This window comes from Scyliorhinus torazame, chromosome 2 (assembly GCF_047496885.1).
Source record: "Scyliorhinus torazame isolate Kashiwa2021f chromosome 2, sScyTor2.1, whole genome shotgun sequence".
Taxonomy (NCBI): Eukaryota; Metazoa; Chordata; class Chondrichthyes; order Carcharhiniformes; family Scyliorhinidae; genus Scyliorhinus; species Scyliorhinus torazame.
The window spans coordinates 362,642,349-362,654,743 of record NC_092708.1 but is presented as its reverse complement, the minus strand read 5'-3'; the positions used below and the strand labels follow the sequence as shown (position 1 = coordinate 362,654,743).

General features: G+C 40.2%; 1 protein-coding gene across 6 annotated transcripts in view; it reads right to left on the bottom strand.

Moving 5' to 3' along the window:
• Positions 1 to 12,395, bottom strand: part of ppp4r4 (protein phosphatase 4, regulatory subunit 4) — a 248,522-nt gene that overhangs the window by 114,796 nt on the left and 121,331 nt on the right. For all 6 annotated transcript variants that reach the window (XM_072492658.1, XM_072492647.1, XM_072492668.1 and 3 more), the window contains 3 exons: positions 9,411 to 9,517; positions 4,999 to 5,106; positions 3,834 to 3,955 (listed from right to left, as the gene is read on the bottom strand). In XM_072492658.1, coding sequence (XP_072348759.1) covers positions 3,834 to 3,955; positions 4,999 to 5,106; positions 9,411 to 9,517 — 337 coding nt within the window. The remainder of the gene's footprint in view (positions 1 to 3,833; positions 3,956 to 4,998; positions 5,107 to 9,410; positions 9,518 to 12,395) is intronic.

Below are 12,395 nucleotides of genomic sequence, written 5' to 3'. Positions count from 1 at the left end.
GTTCAAACCCAGCTCTGGGTCACTGTCCGTGTGGAGTTTGCACATTCTCCCCGTGTTTGCGTGGGTCTCACCCCACAACCCAAAAGATGTACCGGGTATGTGGATTGGCCACGCTAAATTGCCCCTTAGAAAAACTGAATTTGGTACTCCAAATTAAAAAAATATATATATATATATTTTTTTTTTTTTTTTTTAAACTGGCCATGCTAATGGATACAAGTCCTTCAGCATTCTTTGAAAGTGCTTATCCTTCATAAACCTTAGAACAATTTTTTCCACTATCTCAGGAGTTCCATACCCTCAGAAATCATGTGAAATTTGGATGAACTTCTGACGCAACTGCTTAAAAATCCACCTACTTTCTATTCACAATGGAGTAAAATCCAGAATAGCTACTAAATTAATCCTGTTGTTGATGTCAGTCTCCAGTCAAAACTGTTGCTAATAAAGTTGGAATGTCTCACAACCTTTTGGTGTAAGGTGATTCGGTCACTATAAATTCAGTGTTACAATTTGGTGGTGTAAATTGGTTCAGTCATCATAAATTCAGTGTGCATTCAGGACCCTGACCTTCCCGTTGCTTGCCATTTTAAACCAAGACCCTGCTCCCATACCCACATATCTGACCTTGGCCTGCTGCAATGTTCTAGTGAAGCTCAATGCAAACTGAAGGAACAGCATCTCATCTTCTGATCAGGCACGCTACAGTCTTTCAGTCACAACATCGAATTGGGGACTGCCATTAGCATCTTTTCCCTTGGTTTCTGTGGCTATGACTCGTCTTTCACTCCCCCACCCCAGAGTATAAATATCTCCCACTTTCGATGCCTTTTAGCTTTGACAAAGAGTCATCTTTTCTCTCCCTACAGATGCTGCCAGACCTGCTGAGATTTTCCTGCATTTTCTCTTTTGGTTTCAGATTTCAGCATCCGCAGTAATTTGTTTTTATTATAAATTCAGTGTTACAATTTAGTTTTGTATGTTATTCAAGTGAAATATTATTTGCATGTCAAGCACGTACCCACCACTGAAGGTAGAAAACCTTCATTTTCCCTGGTCAATTCAGGCTTCATTTCTGTCACTCTCAAGAGCTGAACCATCTGAAGAAGGTCCTGAGAGGAAGCATCATTTTACTGTCATTCTGGGGCAATGGGACCTGACATGTGAGGAAGATTTAGAGGTCAAAAGATGTCCAATATTTGGATCTTAAGGAGTGTCGTCAATATTGTTTTGCTTATCTGAAGAATCTTCAGCACTCAAAAGTACAAACAGCACACCTAATGCATCCTCCCACATCCTTCCTGAGGAATACAAAATTGAAGAGCATTTTTCAGGCTTACAGCCTGCAACAGGTGGAGCAAAAATGACAAGAAAAAATGATGTCTTTGTCTGGTGGTAAATATCATTAAAATGTTGTTCTTCGAAGGATGAATTAACTAGCTGAAAATTGAATTCTAAGAAACTAGGGAAGTATTTCCAACTTGGACTGGAGTTGAATAGCTTAATTTTTAAAAAAATAATCTTTATTGTCACAAGTAGGCTTACATTAAAACTGCAATGAAGTTACTGTGAAAAGCCCCTAGTCACCACATTCTGGCACCTGTTCGGGTACACAGAGGGCGAATTCAGAATGTTCAAATTACCTAATAGCACGTCTTCCATGACTTGTGGGAGGAAACTGGAGCACCCGGAGGAAACCCACGCAGACACGGGGAGAACGTGCAGACTCCACACAGACAGTGACCCAAGGCAGGAATCGAACCTGGGACCCTGGCGCTGTGAAGCCATAGTGCTAACCATTTTGCTACCATGCTGCCCACTTAATTCAAGAGGGATAATGATTCATAAAAGTACAGGTCAATAAAGAGAATGTTAAATTGGCCATGGTTAGGGTTTGTCTAAACATTCAAATCAAGAAGGAACAGATGATGAAATATATTCTGAAAGTTTCAGGTTCAAAGCAAACAAATGTTGGAATTTTCAGAGAAGCAAATCCAACAATCTTAGATGCTTTCATGGTATTGCCTGATTCTGTGAAGAGCTTGGAACTTTGTGTTAGTCTTGTATTCAGGGTAGAACATTTGATGCTTAGGATCGTACATACTTTGGAACAAACTGTGCCGGCTAAATTCATTGGCAACCTGCATTTGGCCTTCTCATACCCTTGGAAAAATGAACAAAATCTTCTGTTGGTTTTAAACTAAATAAAGGGCCGTTCCATGGGCAGGGGGGACTTCAGCAGGAGCTGGGGGCACCGTTGGGGGATTATCCGGGAGTCGCCAAAAGGCGATTTTGCAGGCAGGGTCCGCGCACGGCCGACGCCATGTTGCACGGCGCGGTCGACACCATGTTGCGCGGCGTGGCTGACGCCATGATACATGGCGCAGCTGCTGCAGGCCACCCCTGGTTGCATGCGCGGCCACGGACCCGGAAATTCTCCAGGTGCTCTACGCTGCCTTGCTGCTAGCCCCTAGCCAAACGGAGGATTGTTGGCCATTTTGCGCCAAATGTCCGGTCATAAAAGGCCACCATTCTAACGCCGGTGTCAAGACATAGCCTGTGAATCGGAGAATGCAGCCCATGGTCTTTTGACTGATTGAAAGCAATGATCTTTCAGAGCTCCTTTAGGGATGCTTTTGATTTAAACAATATGAATATTATTTTCTCCCTACTACTTACAATTTAGCAGTTATGAATTGCCTGAACTTTAGCAAGCATATTCCCCATTTGGAAAAACATACGAGATCCTGCATGTTAATTATTTTGGGTTGAAAGCTTTTTTGAGATACTAAATTACCAAAGTTAATCAACTCCAAGTTGGTCAAGATCATGTCCATTTTCAACTCCCAAGTCAACTAAGAATTCTGAGGCTCATTATAACAAGCGAACACAAATGGGCTATCCCCCTTGCCTAATCATTCCCTTCCAGTCAACTCAGATCCCCTCAAAGTGTTTGCCCCTATTTTCCGTGAGTCTAATGGCAATCTTTCTTTCTCATTCACACAAGCAGATACAGATACACATGTGCACAGACGCACACCGACACAATCTTTGACTCAATCACAATTCATTGGAATAGTGAGCCCACTCTTCAGGTAGCAAACATGTTGGGAATCAAATGAATGTTTGTTTGTATTGCAGGTAAACTTTGCCTTTCTTTTAGCGAAGCCCAAATAAGTTCGATCATTATGATGTGGAGTAATTTTAATCATGCAATTCCAATCTGTCAAGGATTCTGATTCTGCAGTTTGTTTACTTCATCAGTGTTATCATGAGAAGGTGTAATTTCAATAGTTTTTCTTCTGCATGTGCAGTGATCATTTTTGTACATAGAAAAAGATGCAAGTGATGTAGCACGTAGTATTGGTGGACCTCATAACATCCACTTGGAAGTATATTTTTAACCGAAAATTTGTTTCACAAGCTTATAGTCAAGATAATGGCGGGCGGTTTAGCTCAGTTGGCTTGACAGCTGGTTTGTGATGCAGAGCAAGGCCATCAGCGTGGGTTCAATTCCCGTGCCGGCTGAGGTTATCCATGAAGGCCCCGCCTTCTCAACCTCGCCCCTCACCTGAGGTGTGGTGATCCTCAGGTTAAATCACCACCTGTCAGCTCCCCGCCCCCCTCAAAGGGGAAAGCAGCCTATGGCAATGTAGGACTATGGTGACTTTACCTTTGGTCAAGATGATAAAATGTGAAAAGATTTTATCCAATGGGCAGAATACATTATTAGGTTAAAATGTCTCCTCTTAATCACCAACGGCCAACATTTACAATTTACTGTGTACCTGAATGCACTGACCACATAATTTGTAACCTCTGGGTAAACTTACCACTGTCAAACATCACAAGCAGATTAACGATGGTGTCAAATGCAGCTATGCGTACACTGCTCCCTTCATCCTTAGCCAATTCTACTAATTCAGGAAGTATTGCACTTTTTGTCTGCTCAACCCTGCATAATGAAAATAAAAACAATTTGTATGAAAAGATCAAAGAAAGTCCCATTGATGTAAAATGCCATTCCCCACTTGTCTTACAAATTCTATTAATAGTCTGAATTTTTTCAATTCCCATCTACGTAACCCGAACGTAAATCATATCAATTGCCTGGCCGTTAGTAGGTTAACACAAGGAAGTCATGGTTGAATTAAATGTAAAGCATGAGCCCTAATTATAGAGGTTTAATCTTACACCAAATTCAAACACTTGAAATGAACTCCACTTTCTAGAAAGGAGTATGCAACCTTATATTAGTGATAAATCTGTTAAACTCAGTTATCCAAGATACAGAATCGCTTCTCGGCCTTTTGGCTAAGATCAAGTGATCTAAGATTACAGAATAATTTCACCTACTCCAAGGACTCCCAATTTCAAAATACTCAGTTTGCTTAACTTTGAACCCTTCAAAGCAAAATTTGAACCAGAAATCAAAATTCACCAAACCATCTCTAACGTTACTATATCTGAATGCCGTCAAGATTAGATCATTGTATTTACAGAAATATAGACCATATTATATTACGGTGTACCATTCAACTATAAAAGCTGCTTATATTGCATGGATTTGGAAAAAGTGTAATTTGCGCTGTATTTAGTTGGCAAGTTGTTTTTAAATAAAAACTGAAAGTATTACACACAAACATAACTTAGAAATTTGACCTAAATGTTAAAGAAACTATATAGTTTTAAAACGTCTTCAATGCACTATACAACTTTCCAACATTATGTAATCTGAAACAAAAACTGCTGTCCAAATTAAATGCAAATTTCACTTTGATCTGCTCTCTTTTGTGGAGTCAGGGCTCAACACCTTCTCTACGTTCATGAATATCTTCTTCTGATATGTTCCTGCCTGTAATCTGGCATAGAGTTGTCTAGTCTGATCAACTATTTGCTCTATGTCGCTCAGAAAATTGTAGCATTTATCTGGCATTCATATTTCACTTAAATATAGGTTTATATACATAGGTTTGAGATGCAAGTTATGATATTTACCCAATTCCTTGTGCTATGAATTCCAGTTGACGACACATACAGGAGCGAACTTCATATTCTACATCCTGGCAAAGTGATTTCACTAGAGGCAGAATATCTCGTTTTATTCTGCAGAGACAATATAGCTGTTTAAGTACTTTATTTTGCTTATTTCCTAATAAATTTAAAATAGACACATATAGTGAAATGTCCTGGGACACATTGAGGATTAAGGAAACATTGCAAAAGGTGATAGAAACTACAGTAACATCAATATTATCCTAATCCCAAGGCATTTTATATTCTAATGTGCCATCCTGTAAAACATAGAAGCAAGGAAAATTTGAGAGATGGAGACTGATTGATTTATAAAGCAGCAAGTTACAGCAGTAATATCAGGATTTATCTCATTCTTCAGTCAATAGACTGGAACCAATAAATGAAGGAGTACTGAGCCATGGCAGAAGGTTTAAGGATTGACCAAAGTTTTGGTTGAAAAGAAAGACTGAAAGGTGGAGAGATTTATGGAGGATGTTCCACAAGTAATGACCAAAATAGTTAAACGTTCTGCCATCAATGACTGGGCAAAGTACAAAGTTCAAGGTCCAAAGGCTGAGGATATAATATCAGAGGTGACTTCAATAATAGGGTGTGATCCCGTAGAGAATTTAAATTCAAGGCTTTGAGGAATAGGGAACCAATGTAGATCAGCAAGAATTGGGAAGGATGTTGTTATCTGGACTGAAGGATGAAAGCCCAATAAAGAATTTGAGATGTGACCAAAATGCGGATAAGGATTTCAGCAACAGCGGGGCTCACACTACTACTGAGAGGATAAAATTTGAAAGGTGTGATGTTCTGCCCTGGACCAAAAAATTTTATACAGTTTGGACAAGTGATTGGGTTGGGAGGATGAAGACAAAAGCAAGGCTATAGTTCACCTGACAACATTGGTTTAATCTTTCTGATATACTAGAGATTTTGATCTTTGGTAGGCAATCTGACAGCACAGGGATGGTAAAAAGGGAACAGTGAAGGAGGAGAGCTGGGTATTATCAGCATACATATTTTACACATTTTGTGGTCTCAACGTGCCACCATGTAACATCGAGCATCTCGCCATGTTGCACGGTCAGCCAGGTTGCTACTGAAGAAATTTTTAAAATCCCAACATTATACTTTCTTGTTATAAATAGATATTTCTATTTGCTCCAATTTTATTTTCAGAAATTGTTTTAAACCAAACTTCAACTTAGATCACAGTCCAAGAAATGCTGAATAAATCAACCAGTAATAATTCTTCAGAAAAATAGAAATAAAGGTGACAACCTGAATGCCATGATGTGGAGATGCCAGCGTTGGACTGGGGTGAGCACAGTAAGTTGTCTTACAACACCAGGTTAAAGTCCAACAGGTTTGTTTCGATGTCACTAGCTTTCAGAGCGCTGCTCCTTCCTCAGGTGAATGAAGAGATATGTTCCAGCACCGCACCGACCTCCTCAGAAGACAAACATGGGACACAACCGACGGAATACCCTTCGTCGTCAAGTACTTTCCCGGAGCGGAGAAACTACTACATCTTCTTCACAGCCTTCAACACGTCATCGATGAAGATGAACATCTTGCCAAGGTCAACCCCACACCCCCACTAATTGCCTTCAAACAACCGCGCAACCGCAAACAAACCATTGTTTGCAGCAAACTACCCAGCCTTCAGAACAGTGACCACGACACCACACAACCCTGCCATGGCAATCTCTGCAAGACGTGCCAGATCATCGACATGGATACCACCATTACACGTGAGAACACCACCCACCAGGTACGCGGTACATACTCGTGCGACTCGGCCAACGTTGTCTACCTCATACGCTGCAGGAAAGGATGTCCCGAAGCGTGGTACATTGGCGAGACCATGCAGACGCTGCGACAACGAATGAACGGATATCGCGCGACAATCACCAGGCAGGAATGTTCCCTTCCAGTCGGGGAACACTTCAGCATTCAAGGGCATTCAGCCTCTGATCTCCGGGTAAGCGTTCTCCAAGGTGGCCTTCAGGACGCGCAACAACAAAGAATCGCCGAGCAGAAGCTTATAGCCAAGTTCCGCACACATGAGTGCGGCCTCAACCGGGACCTGGGATTCATGTTGCATTACATTCATCCCCCACCCTCTGGCCTGCGAAATCCTACCAACTGTCCTGGCTTGACACAATTCACACCTCTTTAACCTGGGGTTACCCCATCTCTGGATCTGTAAAGATTTAATCACCTGCTAATGCTCGCATTCCAAGCATTGTCTGGCATCTTTGAATCGGTCTATATATATGTTTCTGGAACATACCTCTTCATTCACCTGAGGAAGGAGCAGTGCTCCGAAAGCTAGTGACATCGAAACAAACCTGTTGGACTTTAACCTGGTGTTGTAAGACAACTTACTAACCTGAATGCCAATCAAGATTTCTGTACATTCTTAAAATCTACCAAACATTTATGGAAAATAAAGAGAACTCTATATAATTTTAAAATCCTATCAAAATTGCAAAATATAGCATAATGAATAACTACAATATGCAATACAAAACAAACTAAAAAAGTGGCATACACCCATCTTGCCTAAAAGAAAATTATTGACTCAGTCAAAAAGAAATTTACACAAGCCTCGAAGGTTCAGTGCAATTAACTATGGTTAAAAAATACCAAGTGTGTCTGCGAGCAGTTACCTCAATGAAGTGTTTCAGATAAGCTTCAGGTATTTAATTGTCATCTGAATCCCAAAATGAAACATTCACACTTAGAAATAGCTAGGATGAATGGCATGTAGATTATGGGAATAGTTTAACCCAGATTTGGATCAATATTTTGAATAACAGTATTAATCATGCTGGACACCGACAATGTGTGATTTTTGCCACGGCATGAGGAAACCCATATTTAAAAACATTCCAAGACTCGAGATTAGAAGTCATTTTTATGTTCATATCAATGGTTCCACAAGAGAAGTTAATGGCATGTTAACTAACTCCTCAAAGTGAGAAGAGGAGATATTTATCCACAAAAATAATTCAAGATTGCAGGGATTAAAATAGTAGATGGAGCACTAAATTTAGATGTTTGGATAAATCACTTGCGGATTGCAATACAGATTGGAATGATCAATTCACACCTTAAAATTGTTGCTCAGTCACTTTCAAAAGTGAGAAGGAAATTGTAAGCGGAATTCTCCGTTTGAGAGACTAAGTGCTGACTTCGGGACTGAATCTCAAGTGTTCTGCCTTGACAAAAGCAATGCTGGTCCCGGAGTGATTCAGGTCCCGTTAATGGGCTAGCACCAGCGTCACATAGAACTAGCGCAATTTCAATGCATGTCGACCTTCATCCCAGCCGAGATGATGGCACTGGAGCACGCTCATCCCGTTGATGGGTCGGCTGGGGCCAGAGGGTACCTAGGGGGGTGGGCTGGGGGGACACCCATACAACCTGTGGTGGTAAGTTCCCAGTGGGCAGTCAGCATTGAGCGCAGCTGGATGGCTGCCTTGCAGGCTGCAGCAATGTTGGTCCGTGCCTGCCCACGCCGCGGCCTCCTTGCCGTCCCCCATCACTTCTCCTCTCTTCCCCCCCCCGCCCCTTCTGGCCAACGGCACAACTTTCAGCACACTATAGCGAGGTTGTGCACTTTTCATACCCCTCTCTCTCCCACTCAGCAACCACAGCACCGGTTAACGATTTGAAATACCACAAGTGAACCTCGCCATTGGTAATTCCTCTGGTGGAGGCGAAGCTGGAGACCGGAAATTTCCAGGTAAGGCCCCATTAATGATATGCCAACAGCACTAACTGAACAATTTGCAAAGCCATGCCGGCGCGCGGCGTAGAATACATTCACACCACTGTTGAGGGACCAGAGCACGGCATTCTGTTCGCTGCCCGGTGTCAGCCTCCGATTTTCGGCCGACGTGGGATTCACCACCCAATCGTGTCTCGCAATTCCAGTGTCAACCTACGGAGAATCCTGCCTGTAACTTTAATTTCCTAAATGTATTTGTGGTCATTAACTAGCTTCGGAAATTAATTAAATTAAGTGGCAGTCCAGTCAAATTGTACAAATATTTTTCTGCTCTTTAGCTGTTGTTCTTATCAATGAGAATAAAAAGTCAGATTAAACTGTAGATAAGTAATGCAGTGATTCATAATTGCTAAGCAATAAACATCGGGACAATGCAGCCATGCAAGAGTACAATATTGACAAAATGTATTTGAATACCAATTTTTTTTTTTGCCTCTGCCAAAATGCTGAAATATTCAGTAATTCTTGCACACCAGAGAATTCACACAAGAAGTCTGATAGCAGACTGTGGTATATTATGTTGCATTCATATCAGCTCTTTGCGCTTATCAGAGAAGCACCAACAAAAATATTTATTTTCACTTACATATGAGATTCAAATTTCCTGGCAACTTTTCCCAGAATCTTGCAGCTAGCTAAACGTGACTGGATTGTCTGTGATAATTGAGCCTTTGAAACCAGTGGGGACAAAATCTAAACAAAAGCAAAAATGGTTACTATGGAAATTACTTCCAACTAGTCACGGCAGCTAAATTTAATAGAGTTTCCAATTTACACCACATAATGCGCTCTATGGTTAATTCAGTCAAGCTTTTAAAATTCTACGACTACTAAAAACTTTATGGGATTACAGATCCTTTGCAGAATTAACCTTTTGGTACAATTCCTCAAATTGCATTAAGGAGTTGCTTCACTGTGATAATGCACAATGCATAAATCAAGCTGGAGTTGATTTTTACTTGAACTTTTTAAGCAAGCCTAAAATCCCTCTATTAAAAAAAATCGAAATCCTTATTATTATTCCAGATATCAATGCACATGAGTAAGAAGTGATTATTGAAGGTGGAAAATAACATTGAACGGTTAAATGGTTTGTAATTAACAACTTGTATTTATATATAACAATATAAAAAGAGTCCAAGGTTCATCACAAGGGCACAGAAAGCAAAATATAACACTGAGAAACACAAGCTGTTAAGGTAGATTGGTCAAGGAGGTAGATTTTAAAGGAAGACAGTGGAGAAGTTTAGGGTTAAGGAGTTTTAGCGAGTTTCGGGCCAAGGCAGCTGGAGACACAGGCACCAAGTAAAATCTGGGGATACTGAAGGAATTAGAAGGGTGTAGACATCTTAGAGAATTGTGGGGCTGGAGGAGATTACAGAGATAGGAAGGGGTGAGGCCAAGGAGGGGTTTGAAAACGAGGCTGAGAATTTTAAAATCATGACATTGCTTAAGTGGTAGCCAGTGTAGGTCAGTGAGCACAGGAGTGATGGTTCCCTAAAAATCCAATCTGAAGAATTAATATCAAAATTGTCACAACAGTCTTTGCTGTGGGATGATAAAGAATTAAAATTATACTAACATATTTACTACACCTTGCCAACTGGAATATTAATGAATAATGCTTCATTAACCTTTTGATCCAATAATACTTCAGTAAAAGACTGACTAGTCTGTTGGACTAATTAAAACACGAACCATCTTTCCTCTTCCACTAAAATGAATATATAATACATCAGAATCTTAATTATTTATAAAACTAAAAATGGTCAACAGTTTTGTCATGCTCACCCATTTTATTTATTTCTACATTCAATCTCTTATTTATATTAGTTGTAAATTCTCAGGAAAGAGTATTTATGAATGCTCCGATCAGACTGCTAATTGGTCTGAATTTTTAGTTACAAATGATGACTTCTATTAAAGTTAAATCCCAACTGCAAACCATTTCATTCCCTAGCTGTTTTTACAATTATAATGTTCAAATAGATATCTTGTCCCTATTTTCTCAACTGTTAATGATGCTGTTTATTGGCGGAACCTCAGCCAGCCACTCTCTTTAATTCAGGAATTCAAACCAGGTCATACCAGTGAACAGTTTAAACGAAAATGCATGATGTGATGCAGAATTTTGCAAACTTAGATTCTGAAATACGCGCTATGCTTTCTTTGTAATAAGAATCTACCTATTGGTATCAGTATTTTTGAAAATGTTCACATTTATTTTACAGAAAAAGCTATTTGCAACAAAATTTGCTTCCATTTCTAGTCATTTGTAATTATTGCATAATTTTGTGTAATGGAAAATTCTGAAAATGAAAAATATAAACTTTGTTTGAACATTCAGAACATAAGAATGTAAGAAATAGGAGTCTCCTTTGCCATTCAATAAGCCCATGGCTTATGTTCTACCTTAGCTAGACCTTCATCCTTATATCCCCATTTCCTTTATCCATAAACATTGATCATCTCACTTGAATATGCTCAACAATCAATCTTTGCTAAGATTCACAGCCCTTGAGTGAAGAAATTTCTAATTTGTGCTAAATGGCCAGACGCTTATCCTGAGACAGTTGACACAAAGACTCCCGAGCCAGAAGAAATATTCCCCCAGCATCTACCCCATTAAGACCTTTGAGAATTTCATGTTTCAATGCCATCACCCCTAACTCCTTTCAACTCTAGGGAAAATAGATTCAATCTCTCCTTGTGGACAATCCCAGGAATCAATCTAGGGATGCTTTGTTGTACTCCCCAAGGCAAGTATGTTCTTCCCAAGATAGGTTTAGGGAGTTGATGCATGTTCTGTAAATCAGAAGGAAATTATGCTGAACTTTCAGAAGGAGTTGTGCATCATTGAGCAGGCCCCTGACAATGCCTGTGCTTCTATTCATTGGGGGCTATTGTTGTAGTTCCTCTTGCATATAAACAAGAATAGGCTATAACCCTCTTCAAGCGGTTCTGCCATTCAATGAGATCATGGCTGATCTGTGACCGAATTTTATACATCCAGCTTTGCCCCAAATACCGGAGTATCTTTGATTAATATAAATCTTTTAATCTTGTTTGTAAAATTAACATTTGATCCAGCATCAATTGCGATTTGTCAAAGAATTCAACCATCTTCCATCCTTCCTAATTTCATTCCTGAAAGGTATGGCTCTAATTTTTAGAATATGCCCTAGTTCTGGACACCCAATTTAGTGGAATAATTTCACTAGATTTACCAAAACTGCTCCCAGTGATACATTGAAAACTTCAATCAAATCATTCTTGTAATTTCCCTGTTTTGATGAAAAATCATCAACTTGAAACATTGGATGGAACCTTATGCTCCCATTGGTAACGAGCTTGGAGATGGGAAGGGCATGTATTAGGCAGTATGGAGTAGTACCGGAAACCCACCAACTTCCCGTCTCCGGCAGAATTAAGTGTGTGGCGGGAAGGCTCATGGCTGACTTTCCCCCCCCACCACCTACTGAGACTCTTAAGTGGCCAATTAATTCCACTTAAAATCCTCATTCTAAGTCACTGGTACTAACCCAGTGGTGTGCAGACCCGTCAACATGCG